Source organism: Epinephelus fuscoguttatus, linkage group LG16, assembly GCF_011397635.1.
Source record: "Epinephelus fuscoguttatus linkage group LG16, E.fuscoguttatus.final_Chr_v1".
NCBI classification, from domain to species: domain Eukaryota; kingdom Metazoa; phylum Chordata; class Actinopteri; order Perciformes; family Serranidae; genus Epinephelus; species Epinephelus fuscoguttatus.
The window spans coordinates 23,013,339-23,030,063 of NC_064767.1; the positions used below are offsets into that span (position 1 = coordinate 23,013,339).

Consider the following 16,725-nt stretch of genomic DNA (forward strand, 5'->3'; position numbering starts at 1 on the left):
GCAGCCATTTTAGCTACTGTCATAATGGGAAAATATTTAATGTGTTTCACTAATCTTTTTTAATGCACTATTTAGATCTTTTTCTCAGAGGTGAAACCCCTAGGCCTATTTGACTGACAGAAAATAGGTGACAGTTTTGATAATCAGTCAATAAATCAAATAGTTTATGAAGCAATGATGCCAAAAAAATTGTTGGTTCTAACATCTCACATGTGAAGATATTCTTCTTTCACTCTGTCTTATATTATTGTAAATAGATCATATTTTGGGTGATTTAAAAAAAATCTCTGTTGAATAAGACTCTTGTCCTTTAGTTGATCCCTCATGCATGTCTACTGTGTTGTCTATAGTCTCAGAACTGGGCCATATCGATTATATCGACCTGTGGATTCATTGTATATTTATTCAGTTCATTATTTATTACAGCTTTTTATTTTATTTATTAGTTACAATATACGTTGATTTTCTTCTTGCAGATGTTTTAAAAATCGATTTATTGATTGGTGAATGAGTCATGTTTCACCCTCCATACAAACCAACCTGCTCCTCTCCGTCCGTCTCCAACTTCGCAACACTTCCTGACTTCCTGTGTCACTGAAGCTCCGGGCCACTCAGCGGAATGGCTGCGTTCCTGCGAGCTCGTAAATATGTCCGTTGTGTTGTCCGTTTCTCCGACCGTGAACTGTAAACGCTAGTGTTGACCACTTGTGAAGTTTACCAAGGAGACGTCCTAGCCGAGCTGTCATGGTGGGTCACCGTGCTTTTACCTGTTATCCACACAGATAGGTGTTAGCATGTTAGCTAGCTAACGGAGCTAACGTCACCTGGATTCCTGTAGCTGCAGTTCAGCTGCCAGACGTGTCTCTCCAGGGGCTGACTTGTTACCAAACACTGACACGTTGCATACGAATTTATCGATTTAAGTCCTTGTAAATTACATACAGTAACTAGACTGTGGCAATTGCATTAATTCTGTGTATCTGTCATTGAGGTAACGTTAGCATGGACCTGCATGGGGGTGTGTAGCAGTCGTGTGTTGTTTGTAACTAGATTAAGGTTTTAACTTCAGGAGCAGCCACATTTGTTGAACAAGTTTCCCAGTTTGGGCACATTTTCCACAAGATTATTAAAATCCATGCACTTAGGTGTTTGCGTAATTTCCCAAAAGCGACACCACGTGTATTTTACACAGTTTGCAGCAGTATGGCACTAAATAAATAGTGAATTAATCAAATGGTTTCTGTTCATCACATGCACACCTCAGGATGTACAGTGAAGTCTAAGCATCACAAAACTGTGAAACTAACAATCAAAACAATGTGTAATACAGATAATTATAAACGTGGCATTAAAAATATCCATTATGGAATAAGGAAGTAAAATATATTTTCCTTGGGATGAAATATCCACTTTATTGCAATATTGACCCATTAAAGACTAGGTATAAACATCAGGTTTAAAGCTTAAATAAAGCTTGAATTTACTGACCTGACAATTGGCCTTACACAACATGTAAAAGGAGGAGTTACAAACCACTGTGTGGTAAAGTTAAAATAGTTTGTGGATTACCTAACATTTGAATTTCCTGATGAATGAATGTATGACAGGCATAGTCTGTATTTTACTTTTGCTTGAAGATAGCATGACTGCAAACCTTACCCTACCCAAAAATACTTTTAATTGATGAATTTGTTTTTAGTAAGCTCAGGTTTTACTGGTTCAGTTGGCAAACTTTGCATATCACCCACAGCCCATCCCTTTCATGTTATGAGGCCCTTTGTTTTCCACTGCAGACAAGTTAGGGATTGTCTGTAAATGTCAACTGTTATGCCTGTGTCTGTCCTTTACCTCATAACCAGTTTAAGACCAATAAACCTAAACAGGCAATACCGCTGAATCATATCTTTAATTTGTTGCAGTGCAGTCTTACTATCGCTGCTACCACTTCCTGCTTCCTCCGCAGTTTGAAGTCAGACTTCAGGCTGAGTAGATTTGTGGCGGCCACATGAGCAATTTATTTTACAGTTACAGCAGTGGAGATGGGTGTGACATCACAGTCTGACTTGAACAAGATAAAACCACACTGGATGAATGTTGTTATGCTCAATGTAGGGGAAGCTAAAGCGCAACAGGAAACAGTCTCTTTGAGGATGCAATTACTGTCTGTATTGATTAATATTTCTGTTGCTTTTACCAAATGAATGAATAATTTACTTTGAAAAAATGTTTGCATGTAGTGAAAATGGCCTATCACAATGCCACAAAGCCCAAAGTAATGTCTTAAGAGTCCAGTGGTATATCGGCTGATGATATCAGCTAATTTTCTTAAACATGAACAGTAATCTTTAGAAGGATCCCTTAGATTTTTTTTAAATAATTGTGACCAAGATACAGTTAAAAAGGACACTTAACAGTTGAAAAAAAAATCAACTCATCAGTGCTCTCTGGTAGACAAACTCTGTAACGTGGAGTCTATTTCTGTATCGACTCAGATCTAGTTCTGCATTTTCTTGTTACTTACCAGCCAACATTTACTCAGATAACAATGTACCTGCAATATGTCTATGATGGCCTGGGGGATTTATTGGGCTTCCTCTGTTTACAATTATATAAAACAAACAAAAAAAAAAAAACAGCAGCAAATCCTCATGTGAGAGAAGCTGGAACCAGAAGATATTTTTCAATTTACCTTCATGAATGACATTGAAGTGACAAAGTGATTCTCAAAAAAGGGTAACGCCAACAGCCAGAATAACCAAAAAAAGGAAGTCTAGTACAATAAACAAAGAATAAACTATCCAACAGAAGCAGAGAATGACATCGCAGTTACTGTTTAACACAGAACAAACCCATGACAGAAAGACAGCCCCAGAGCTTCTCCACAAAGTACTAATACTTAATACAGTAAAAGGAGGTCAGTGTGGCTGGGTTGGGATTCGGTGAGGAGCTGAATGTTTTGCTCTGGCATCAGCAGTTTTCTGTGCTTTGTAGTACAGGTTGATGTCACCTGGGAAACCAGTCATGTGGAAGAACACGCACACCCAAAAGCTAAACAAATCCACAACCACAGTAGTAACAGGTTTGAGAACAAACAGCTCCTCTAATGGGTTTAAATAATACTTCGCATCTTCCATGTACAGGCTGAAGATAATACAGATATGGGAGGTACTATCGAGGATGAAGATGAAGGATCAGATGACCCAAATCTTCAGGTGAGAGTTCCTCTACAGTGTGGACATACAGTAGATGACAACCAGTATTTTCTTATGTTATTCATAAATTAATGCTTGTATTAATGACAGCTGGACTTTACCGAAGCCAGTCATGATGTGAGAGTATTATCTATTTGTTCTGTTTTGCTGTTTTCTTATTTGACTCTGTTCTTGTTAATTGTCTTGGTTGAAAGTTAATAACCTTATTAGGTGAAAGTGTCACATAAGCCCATCATGTGGAGGGTGGAATTTTGTGATTTGTTTTCTAAAAAGGTAAAATGAAGAAAAACATCAATATTCTTAAAGGGCCAGTGTGTAAAATGGGTTGAAAACAGTGACATCAGTGGTCAAATTCTAGATTGCAGGGCTCACTCGCTCACTCCTCCTGTCGGGTAAATGACGGTGGCCTCATAGGGACAAAAAGCCTTGCGCATGAGTTTTTCAGGAGTAGGTCTATCTAGCGACGAGGTGAATGTTTATTTAGAAATCTAAGCCATGTTACGATATTGTAATGAATCCCTCACGAGCAGGAGACCAGAGTAGCTTTCGGGAAAAAGGCCCGTTTATTTGAGCACTCCAGAAACTCCGGTAACACTCCAGGGGGTAAAAGACTCCGTCCCAAACTCTGACTCTTCTAGCGTAACACACACACTTCATAACTTTACACACATACTCGTTTACCATACCGAGTGGGGACCCCCCTCCCCTCTCTGCTCCACCAGTCTCCAGCCCGCACACTGACTGACAGTGTAGCCGGTAAACAGAGCTCAGCTGTTTATTTAGCCTAGCGATATCTCCGGACTATAGTAGCTGCAATGGACGACTTTGAACGCGATTTTGAAGAGTTTCTTGTAGTGGACACAGACCCAGAGCCATGCCTGTTTGAGCCGGAGCATACAGATGAGGAACTCCATGTGTTTGATGCTGAGCGGGCGGTTCGGGTTCATTCTCTCCTGTTGCATGGTAAGTGTGGTCCATTCGCAAACTTTATAACTAAAAAAACTTTTCACTACTCTCTATCGACGAACTACTAACACTCTCTGCTGTTTCCTCCTCCTTCTTCCTTCCTTCCGCTGTCTTCGTTGGTTCATTTATACACGTGAAACGCGTTCTCTGGCTGGCTGGATTGTCACCCTCGGGCTGCCTTACATACATGGCGGCGCAAGATGGCGACCTCTCTAAAGCAAGGCCCTTGCTATATATATATATACAGTACAGGCCAAAAGTTTGGACACACCTTCTCATTCAATGCGTTTTCTTTATTTTCATGACTATTTACATTGTAGATTCTCACTGAAGGCATCGAAACTATGAATGAACACATGTGGAGTTATGTACTTAACAAAAAAAGGTGAAATAACTGAAAACATGTTTTATATTCTAGTTTCTTCAAAATAGCCACCCTTTGCTCTGATTACTGCTTTGCACACTCTTGGCATTCTCTCGATGAGCTTCAAGAGGTAGTCACCTGAAATGGTTTCCACTTCACAGGTGTGCCTTATCAGGGTTAATTAGTGGAGTTTCTTGCTTTATCAATGGGGTTGGGACCATCAGTTGTGTTGTGCAGAAGTCAGGTTAATACACAGCCGACAGCCCTATTGGACAACTGTTAAAATTCATATTATGGCAAGAACCAATCAGTTAACTAAAGAAAAACAAGTGGCCATCATTACTTTAAGAAATGAAGGTCAGTCAGTCCGGAAAATTGCAAAAACTTTAAATGTGTCCCCAAGTGGAGTCGCAAAAACCATCAAGCGCTACAACGAAACTGGCACACATGAGGACCGACCCAGGAAAGGAAGACCAAGAGTCACCTCTGCTTCTGAGGATAAGTTCATCCGAGTCACCAGCCTCAGAAATCGCAAGTTAACAGCAGCTCAGATCAGAGACCAGATGAATGCCACACAGAGTTCTAGCAGCAGACCCATCTCTAGAACAACTGTTAAGAGGAGACTGCGCGAATCAGGCCTTCATGGTCAAATAGCTGCTAGGAAACCACTGCTAAGGAGAGGCAACAAGCAGAAGAGATTTGTTTGGGCCAAGAAACACAAGGAATGGACATTAGACCAGTGGAAATCTGTGCTTTGGTCTGATGAGTCCAAATTTGAGATCTTTGGTTGCAACCGCCGTGTCTTTGTGAGACGCAGAAAAGGTGAACGGATGGATTCCACATGCCTGGTTCCCACTGTGAAGCATGGAGGAGGAGGTGTGATGGTGTGGGGGTGTTTTGCTGGTGACACTGTTGGGGATTTATTCAAAATTGAAGGCACACTGAACCAGCATGGCTACCACAGCATCCTGCAGCGACATGCCATCCCATCCGGTTTGCGTTTAGTTGACGATCATTTCTTTTCAACAGGACAATGACCCCAAACACACCTCCAGGCTGTGTAAGGGCTATTTGACCAAGAAGGAGAGTGATGGAGTGCTGCGGCAGATGACCTGGCCTCCACAGTCACCGGACCTGAACCCAGTCGAGATGGTTTGGTGTGAGCTGGACCGCAGAGTGAAGGCAAAGGGGCCAACAAATGCTAAACACCTCTGGGAACTCCTTCAAGACTGTTGGAAAACCATTTCAGGTGACTACCTCTTGAAGCTCATGGAGAGAATGCCAAGAGTGTGCAAAGCAGTAATCAGAGCAAAGGGTGGCTGTTTTGAAGAAACTAGCATATAAAACATGTTTTCAGTTATTTCACCTTTTTTTGTTAAGTACATAACTCCACATGTGTTCATTCATAGTTTTGATGCCTTCAGTGAGAATCTACAATGTAAATAGTCATGAAAATAAAGAAAACGCATTGAATGAGAAGGTGTGTCCAAACTTTTGGCCTGTACTGTACATATATAAAAGCATAATTATAAGGCTACGAAAACCAAACGAATTTTATTTTATAGCGATTATACACTTGTATAAACATATTAATGAGTAGAATATTCAGATTCAGATTCAGATTGACAATAAACCATGCCAAATATTACACACTGGCCCTTTAATTTTGGCAGCCATGTAGAAGTTTGATGTATGTCATTTCACACAGTTCCCATTGAGAAATCTGATCAATCCTGCTGTTATAGTAGGACTGAGAACAAAGAAGCTTTGTTTTGGGCATCGAATAACTTTTTGATTGAATTGCAGCAGGAGCTCAATGTGTTCAGAGCTCAGTGGATGTCCGAACTCAAACCGAGCTCTGACATAAGTGGACTGAACAGCCGAATGCTGCGATCGAAAGGTCTGAAGAGGACACAAGATATCGCCAGGGAAGAGAAAGTGAGTTGTGAAATGATTTCTCTCTAGGTGATGTAGATGTATTGTGGAGAGCTTTCACTTAAATGTACACTGCTGTTGAATGACTGATGTGGTTTGTCCTCCCTCAGGCCACAGAGCTGTTCTTGAGAGCTGTTGAGGAGGAGCAGAATGGAGCTGTCTATGAGGGTGTGTATGCTGGGTACATAGTGTTCAAGGTCACCTGTGGAAGGATGAAATGATCACAAAAAATAAATTCTTTAGAAACTGATATAATGCCACAGTTGATTCACAGTAAGCTTGTGTCAAAGTCTATAATATATCCAATATATATATTTTTGAAATAATACAGACATTTCTAACCATCAGTAATGGCCTTAAATGAAACTCTGATGTCAGAGCGATTGTGTAATTTTTTAATTGTATGAAAAACAACGACAGGTAGTGGCGATGCTTGAGTATTTCACTTTTATTTTCTTGTTCAGGTATAATTAAACGTCTTTCTTGTCTTGCAGCTATCAAGTTCTATCGCATGGCTATGCAGCTTGTGCCTGACATTGAGTTTAAAATCAACTACAGCCGTCCTTCTGATGCAGACCGAGTTGGAGGAAACTAGTAAGCGTCTTTTATTTTTGGATATTGGCACACTTGATTGTCAAAGTTTCAGTCTGTTTTTTGCTTTTCTTAAACCTTTTAACTGTATACATTAATTTCCTTCAAATTCATATGGTCATTATAGGGATAGGTCTGTCCTTTTGGATACCAAAAAAGTACCTGATGCCTCGCCTTTAAATTAAAGAGTCTACACGGCAGACAGTGCCTAACCCAAATAATTTTTTAATCACCTTTCAGGACTAAAATTACCACAATATTCATTTGCAATGTTAACTTAAGTTTTAATACATTAAAGAGAAAGTTTTCAGACAGGTCATGAAGCCAGGATTGATGATGTGGGCTGTCTGTAGATTGTATAAAATAATGGACGTAGCCATTGCGACGTCAGCAATTGGTTTGTGGACTCGTGTTGTGAAGCCTCAAGGTTGATATTTAGGCTGTCGCCATCTAAACTTGTTTGAGCCCAGAGTGACTGTATTTGGATTAGAGGGTGGAGCTGACTCATAGACTGTGGTGATGCCTCGCTGACAGCCTGTCACTCAAAGTGGCCCGCCCTTATTTATGCATAACTTTAAGCCTCAGTGAAATGTAAACAGTTGAGATATGTAAGAACTCACCCCTGTACAGTTGTCATGAATGAGGAAATTAGCCAAAGAGATGAAAACTGTTTCTTGTACCAGACTGTAAACATGTTTGTCTAAGTTGTAAAATTGGACATTTTAACATGGGGGTCTATGGGGATTGACTCGCATTTGGAGCCAGCCCCAAGTGGCCATTAGAGGAACTGCAGTTTTTGGCACATCTGTTTCATTTTTCATCCTCTGAGATATTGTCATGTCTTAAACTGAACATGTTTTTCATTGCAGCATGGAAGACAGTGATGTTGATGGTGAGATCGAGGATCTACTTGCCTACTTCGAGCAGCAGCTCACACTGGAAAGCTTTCCAAAGATCTGCACTCCTGAGTTGGATTTGACTCAGACGCACATTTCAGGTAAAAATCTGTCATTTCTTTTAGGTTGTAAAAACATCTGAAGTCATTATCAGCTTGCATCTGTTGTAACCAATGTGTTTCCTGTTTTTATTTGACTGCAGCCTTGCCGCGGGAAATCCTGATGTACATATTTCGTTGGGTAGTGTCGAGTGATCTGGACATGCGAGCCCTGGAGCAGCTCTCTTTGGTTTGCCGCGGGTTTTACATTTGTGCAAGGTCAGCTTCTCTGTCACAGCAGATCACATATGTGACAGCTTGTTTATCAGCAATGTGCTTCTCCCAGGTTTTGCTTCTCAAAACTGCTGATTTGGTATCACGCAATGAGGGATCTCACTTTGTTACTGCACGATAAAGTAATTCTGTGTGTACAGTTTTAGTTTAATACAATCTTAATTGTTCATCTTTATTTCTCTTCAGGGACCCTGAGATTTGGCACTCAGCCTGTCTAAGAGTGTGGGGACGGAACTGCACCAAACTGGTGCCCTTCAAATCCTGGAGAGAGATGTTTCTGCAAAGGCCTCGTGTCCGTTTTGATGGTAATTATATTGTCACTTACAAATTTGTGATGCTCTGTCATAGTTTATTAGACCACCGGTAATGATATCTTGTGTTTCCCAACCCATATCATCCCATCAAATTATACAGTTTAACAGCAATCATAACCCACTTTTGAGACATCCCTGCTCTTAACATGCAGCACACTGTCGCCCCCTGCAGTGAGAGGAGGTTTACAGTCACGGTGTAAGAGCAGCTGTACCATTTCAATCAGTCTGCAGAGATCTGCCAACTTTAAAATGTGATATCACTGGTGAGGGCTCCTTGATTATGGCAGAAATAATAATTACGATTATTTTGATTGATATTAAAATCATGATTATTTAACATGATGACTCATTGGCACTGGGAACATCATGCATTTAATCAACATTAACTCTGATTAGGGTTGTGCCGATGGACAATCCGATCGGCAGCGCGTGTGTGGAGCATGCTGACGAGATCGAGGCTAAACGAGGCTGAGTGAGAGGAGACAGAGGGAGACTGCTTAGTGAAAGAGCGGAGGGTGGGCTCAACGCCTCCGCCCGCTCGACACAAGCATACTCGGGCGTACTATAAACGGAGCGGACTCCGCGAGGAATGTCCGCAGTCATTCGGGCTTTCATAGTCGAGCACACCTCCGCGTTGTAGTTTCCTGTAAAAATGTCCGTGAAAAATCCCCGCGATGTGAAAAATACATGCCGAGCAGTCACTGGTGCGCGGAGCGGAGTCCACGCAGTCGTAAAATCTGAGCTTTGCGTGCACAGGGCTTGCGGACGTCCGCTTTGAGTCCGCGCGGACCTCTGCGGAATCCGTTCCGCGTATGTTCCGCCCGATTATGTTCGGGCCTTAACGCGCATGTCGCGGAGCGGTGAACAAACCAAACAACACAATGTCAGGAGAAATTGAAAAGATATGCCGTCTATGTAAAGTCAACTTGCTAATTAAGGAGCCATTACATGTTCAAGAGTTTTATAAAGCTGCTCCTCAAATGCCAAAGAGAGGCTATAAGTGAACATTTCAGCGGTGACGCGTAAGTAAAACATGCACCTTGATCTCTTTGATTGTACATAGGTGTAGAGTATCTTCTGGTGTCTTGTCTGTTAGTTATACTGCTTAGTTTTTATTTTTATTTTACGTGTATATATTGTTTTTATTGTATTATTATTCCAGTTTAGCTTTCTTTTAGCTGTTAAATTGTATGGCATTAATACTAGGTGAGAGGGAAACAGCATTTCTATTCTTCTGTATGTCCTGCATATATAGCAAATTGACAATAAAAAACTTTTGAACTTTGAACTTGAACTTCTGAATTTGTGGTGTAGCCACAAGGAGGTAACACATGCTGCACATGATTGTAGTTTGTGGTGTGGAAACATTTTGGTTTTGCAAAGTCAGACTTCGAACAAAGTTTGTTTTACCTTTCTTTCTCACAACTCGCTGTTTTCAGCTTTCGCTGAATTTTCTGTTTAGACTTTGGGGAGGAGAAGTTGAGTACATCTGCTGGGAAGGGGTGCACTTGATTTTCAAATTAAAAGACAAAACGGGAGCAACATTAGTAGGCTCATAATGCGGCACAAAAACAATATATATCTGGATGATGGTTTTTTGAAAATGCAGGTAGCCAAAATCATAATAAAAAATAAAATCCGATTCATCGCCATACCACTGGTCTTATGCTTGGTTTCAGTACTCGATAACACAAAATGTAGTGTGAAATTGCTGCTTCTAGTGTGCCAGCTCTGTTGTGAAAAGCACAACCAAATATTACACCACATGTGGATATAACAATGATTTAGTTTTAAAATATCATGGGCGCAGGTTTTAGGATAATTGTTAAATCCACAAAACACCAGTTTGAAAGTCACATGTGGGGCGTTGGTGGCTTAGTGGATAGAGCAGGCGCCCCACATACAAAGGCTTCATCCTTGCCACAGTGGCCCAGGTTCAGTTACAGCCTGCAGCCCTTTGCTGCATGTTGCTCCCTCTCTCTTTCCCACCTATCAGTTAAAGGCAAAATGCCCTCCGAAAAAATCTTTTTTAAAAAGAAATGAAAGCCACATGTCTCAAATATAAAGTTGGCTAAATATTGCCATTAAAATTATATTGGACTGACTTACATGTTGCTTGTAAAAGTTAGCCTATGAGGCTGCCAATGTACTGGTGAATCAGTTTTCTTCTATTAAAACCCCAAACATCCGATGAAGATGATTTACTGAATGTTGAACTTTCCATTCATATTATCTTCACAGGTGTTTACATCAGCAAGACATCATACATTCGTCAAGGAGAGAAATCGCTGGATGGATTTTACAGGGCTTGGCATCACGTTGAGTACTACAGGTAGATGTTTGATTTTAATCATTATTTTTAGATTGCCAGTTGTTGTAGATATCACAGCTAAGTGTTGACATTGCTAACACAGGTACCTCCGGTTCTTCCCTGACGGCTTCGTCATCATGCTGACCACCCCTGAGGACCCTCTGTCCATTGTTCCTCGCTTGCGTACCAAGAACATCAGGTACATTTTCTCTGTGTTCTACAGTCTCAGTTGGAGTGGACGTCATAAATAATTTCACAGGTTGAGCGGCAGCACTTTTCATGATTGTTGAATTTTGTTTCATTTTTACAGAATGGATTCTGCTCTGCTCGGTCATTTCCGTCTGTCACAGGAGACAGATAATCAAACCAAAGTTTTTGCTGTTGTCTGCAAGAAAAAGGAGGAGGTGAGAATAAGTTTGGGGTGTTTGTGGGTTGAGACAAAGACATATACTGCAGGAAAGAGCCAGTGGCCATTGTACATGCTTTAAAGTGGAACACCACCCAAAATAAGAATTCCATTATATTATTTCCATGGCCGAGGAAAGTTCAATCAGTATTTGTGAACATGAGCGACTCTCTCTCAGAGCCAGAAACCAGAGATTTAAGTCTCAAACCTGTGATGTCATAGGAAAGTCGACCCACATAATGTTTGTCTTCTTCTTTTACACCCAAATGAGCTTGTTTCAATTGTTGTGTTGTCAGATCTGAAAAAGAAGATGTACCCATATACTCTGAACATTCCCCTGAGTGCTCTTACTGTCATCTGTAACATTCCCAATTTCTATTCTATGGAGCAGCTCCAGACTTTCACAAATTTCAGTGTTGAATGTGTAAGTTTTAGCACTGTAGTTTTAGATTTGGGAGAGAGTTGTTCATTTTAATTAATATTTTTGGACTGTCTAAGACCATAGGAATAACGTGTGAAATTTGAAAATGGGTGTAGTTTCCCTTTAAAGCACTACAGATTGGGTTTTATGTGAAATTTAAACAAAACCACCAGGCATTTTTTGTTTTCCAACTGCAGCTAGTTCTGAAATGGGGACATACTGTATTTACTGATTGGGTTTTGGGTGACTTTTTTTATTATCAAAGTTAAACACTGTAGATCAAATAAATGGTAGAAAATGGGCCTCCATACTTCATCAGCTGAAAATTTAGAGGAAAGAAATATTGTAACTTGGTGCCTGTTACAAATTTAAATGTAACATTGCTTAACTGTTCAAAGTAATGTTACTTATATTATAAAACCAGGGAGCAGTAACTTAGTAGTTATACTATTTTCTGTTTCAGTGCCACTGATGCACTTTTACTTTCAGAAATTTATGAGTATTGTCATCATGCTGTTGTGCTGTTAGTGCAATGGCAATAATTATATGTAATTTTTTTTGTGAGACAACTAATTCTTAAAGTATCTGTTATTCACTGCTTTTATATTATTTAGCCTTACATGCATCAGGGGTGATAAAAGAAGAAACAAGTCTTCGACTCATCACAGTAATCTTACTAAAATTCAAATATGATTTGTTCCACTACTCCGTAACTAGTAATGCCATAGCACAGGTATAGATTTCTGAGGAGACACAGAGGACATGTCCCCCTCAGTATTAAGAACATGTGCCTTTGTCCCCCTCAGTAAAAACATCACTAAAAAACTAGCAGAGGGCTTCAGATTCAAGACATTTACACTGTGAAATTGATGCAGTAAAGGCACAAACTGGTGCATAAAAATTCACCAGTATGCAGGAGTTTATTTGTTTGTGTTTGATCAAAAAAAACCCTTTGTCCTCGTGTGATAGTGACAGTTACTGATTAACGCATGAACACTCACCTTTGCTGTAAATTCAAAATTTGCAACAAGAAAGTAAAACAGTAACCAGTCAGTTTGTGACTCAGCTTGTAAACTTCATCTGTTAACAGAAAGCGACCGAGTTTCAAAGGAATCGGTTCTGCAGGCGGAACCCAGCTCCGGAGGCTGAACACAACTTCCACGTGGGACTACATCTGTCCTCTGGGGGGCGTCAGAGTTTCAGTAAGCTGGTGTGGATCCACCACTCCTGCCACATCACTTACAAGTAAGAGTCATGTGTACCAATAGCAGTAAAAAAGCATATTTCCCTGTTTGTTACAGTATTGACATTAATCCTGTTTTCAGGCTCACCGGGGAAACGGTTATCACAGCGTTTGACCTGGACAGCATGTACACACCGTTCTTCTTTGCACGCGTGAAGAGTTACACTGCTTTCTCTGAGCAGCCTCTTTAAGCAGCCTGCAGACCTGCACATGATCCCACAGCAAAAGTTCATCCGTCATGTAACACGATGCATACTCCTCAGCTTGTTAATTAGTGCTGCAGCTGGATTACGACGTTAATATATGAACCCTCATGTTTCCTACATGCAAACACTTTATGTTTGAGGTTTACATAATAGAATACTTAGTTTCTGATTTCAGAAATTACGGTAATGTGCTGAGAGCTAAAATGATTAGCAACCTTTCCCACCTGTTCCAAGCAATGAATGTTCATACTGTGTTTGTCTCATGGTGCACTTTCTCCCTCAAATAAACAGTGGTGAACAGAATTCGCTCTCATGGTTTGATTTGTGTTTTTTTGTATTGGCACTTATAAGTGAATTGGGCAGATGTTACAAAACTAAAACAGCCTCAGGGTAGTGATTTGTACTCACCCAGGTTATTGTTTATTGACTTGATTTATGTAACAATTCTTCAGCATGTAATGTATGCTCATGGCCATAGGAGAAATGATATAGTAATATTACAGATATCCTGTTACACAACCTCAATGAAAAGACATTGCAGATGTGATTTCGGACTTCTACAGTACATCATTTGTCTTGCTGAGGACACACACGGGTATAATCCACGTATTACATTTTCTGGGAACCCAGCGCGGACAGATCAAACAGGATTTGCAGAGAAAAAAAATAATGAATGTGAAAGTTGTATTGGATTAGACCAAAATGATTTGTGGCTTGTGGACTTTACTATAGTTGGTTTTTCAAAACATATTCCAAAGGAACTATAGTCCTGCAAATTCTCAATTAAAATGGCAGGTAAATCTATATCTGCTTTGTATGAGTTGATAGAGAAGGAGACAAACCAGACAGGTTGAGAAAGCATGTTAGAGGTACTCTCAGCCCTAAACCTCATATAAGATTCATGGTTTGTTTTTTCATCATACACTTACATACAGTGCAATCGGTAGTGACTAAACCAGTTATATACTTAAAGCCTCATTAAAGTCACACCTACTCATGTCTGTACATTAAATATGAAGCTAGAACCAACAGCTGGTTAGCTTAGCTTAGCATAAACACTGCAAACAGAGGGGAAAAAGCTTGGCTTTGTCTGAAGGTGACAATCAGCACCGCTAAAACATACTAATGTCAACTTTATATCTTGTTTGTTTAGTCTGTTAAAGCAGCCCAATTGTCAGAATAAAATGCTAGCATTGTACATTTCTGCAAACCACAGATATTTGTACATTTCATGGGTATGTTGAAGTTCAGACTTCATGCGTATGAGCTAACTGTCTTATCAAGGGGAGGAGGGGATGGTGTGACACCAAGGTGAGAGCAGGCCACAAATCTGGGTGTTTTGCTGGTTTCAAATAGAGTTTATGTTTACCAAAACAGACCATATGAATGCCCATCTCTTGTAGTATTCACAGCCTCGTAACTGGAAATTTTTGAAGAGCTCCAATGTCACGACTTCATGTGCATGACTTACCATGTCATAAACATGACTTTATGAGTTCCATTTGACATGTCAGGGCATTTCTGTTTGCAGTGACAAAACTAAAGCCAGAACATGATGTTTTCCGAACCAAGTGGGTTTTGTGTCTAATTCACGTTATCCATGGCATTGTCACATCATAAAACTGAAAATTGAATTGTAAAGAAATGTATTTATCCATGTATTTCCGTTTGCACAGAGCCAGCAGGCCAAGCAAAGCACCTCTCCCCAGTGACGCTTTCCAACTCCTCCTGGGGGACCCAAGGTGTTGCCAGGCCAGATGTAATCCCTCCAGCATGTTCTGGATCTACCCAGGGGCCTCATACCAGTGGGATGTGCCCATATGTCAATATTCACTCTGGCAATTGGGTTGTTTAAAAAGTAAATATTTCACAAAGTGGTTTTACAGGGGTTTAAGTGCTTGCTTGACTATTTCTGGTTTGGGTGTAGTCACTTCCTCTAGTCTCCTCTGGTTGCCTGGCAACCCCCAAGGGACAACAAGACCATGGATTCCATTTCCTGCACTCTATTTCTGTTAACAGATTTACTCTTGCTTTACACTTGAAACGTGGGAGATGTTAGGAGTTGTCCAACACATCATTTACACAGAAATGAGTAAACTGACACATGCTTACTGCAATGCTGTTTTCAGGGGAAAACCTCCACACCCTCACCCCACCCTCTCTGTCTCCCTCAGGCCATGCCCTCTGAAAAATCAGTGAGTAAGGCATTGTTTGCATAGTGGCTGGCTGGCAGACACGCCAACAAAGCTCACAAACAGTTGCTCTGTCCTCCTGTCAAATGCGAGCTATGTGTGACACGCAGCATACCAGAGCATCACGTCTGCACACAGTGCTGATGAGGAACAAGAGGTCACACCACTTAAGTGGGAAGGACCTAAAGGTGTATGTAAAGGAGGTGCTGTCTCAACATAGGTCGCTGGCTAGACATTGTGACAGGAGAGAGACAGCACAAATCACTGAACTACTTCAGTTGAAGCAGCTGCCAGGAGAGGAGTGGCTTTCTAAGAAAACATTTTTAGTAAAATTGGTTTCTTGTTGCTTGTACCTTTTTGTCTATCACCCAGGAAGCTCAGCAGCAGTTCACTGGCCCTGTGCTCCAACTCTGTCAAACTAAATTAACTAAACCTGATCCATATCAGGCTCACTTACTTTAGTTTACAGTCGAAACTGGACTATTAAAACCAAGAATACCAAACATTCCTTATTACAAAGCTTACAAAGAGTTGGAGCTGATATCAGCACTACGAAAACACAAAAACTGTGTTCTGCTCAGATAAAATTTATGTGTAACTGAGAAGGCAGTGGAGGTTTTTTCCCTTTTGTCATGTTTGGCCTCAACATCCTCGCTAACTTCTTCTACAGTCCACTGAGAGCACTTATCAATAGGCCAAGACAGGAATAAAGTTAACAGACAAAGGAGACAGCACATCAATGTTTGGATATTTAACCAGTTTATGTGTCATTTTAAAGGGTTTTATGCTACTAATTCCTAAAATAATGATTCATAGCTTTTGGGCAGACGTTTGTTTGAATCACTGATATTATAATAAAACAGTATGCCAGAGTCTTGCCTGCCAATTTGCCAATTTGATCTGCTGTAGACTAGAAGCTCAAGAAAAGCATTTCCATCATCAGTGAAAGATGGTTGTTTACAAAGACTGGTAGCAACAAACCAAACCAGCAATGAAACAATACTGACATATCAACATAGGAAATGCTATCTATATGAATTATTAATATTTAATAGAGGCTTGATCAAATGTCTGAAAATCCAACATTGTTAAATTTGGAAAGTATTTGTCCTCTTCTTACTTGTTCCTCCACAGAAGCCCCTATACTATGTATGATTTGTTTATTGCTGACGACATTTGGAGAAAAAAAAAGAAAAAAAAAAAGGATAAACAATCTTACTTTACTATTTGAACTCTCAATATTTATTAAGACATATCATCACCTGAGAATATAACCAAAGTAGGAATGGATTTTACTAACCCATACCCACAACACACAGCATAGTTTTACTATTAT

The 16,725-nt window shown here is 40.3% G+C and overlaps 1 protein-coding gene across 2 annotated transcripts; it reads left to right on the forward strand.

Moving 5' to 3' along the window:
* Positions 1-578: 578 nt before the first annotated feature.
* On the forward strand, positions 579-13,500 carry fbxo9 (F-box protein 9). Of its 2 annotated transcripts, none has more exons than XM_049600794.1 (13): positions 579-747; positions 3,141-3,212; positions 6,349-6,480; positions 6,588-6,645; positions 6,972-7,071; positions 7,938-8,065; positions 8,167-8,281; positions 8,483-8,601; positions 10,852-10,942; positions 11,025-11,120; positions 11,232-11,325; positions 12,839-12,993; positions 13,074-13,500. In XM_049600794.1, the coding sequence occupies exons 1-13, from the start codon at positions 745-747 to the stop codon at positions 13,180-13,182; spliced, it is 1,272 nt and encodes a 423-aa protein (XP_049456751.1). In that variant the 5' UTR covers positions 579-744; the 3' UTR covers positions 13,183-13,500. The 2 variants fall into 2 exon arrangements, with proteins under 2 accessions (XP_049456751.1, XP_049456752.1); XM_049600795.1 differs by having other exon boundaries at positions 6,352-6,480.
* Positions 13,501-16,725: the final 3,225 nt, after the last annotated feature.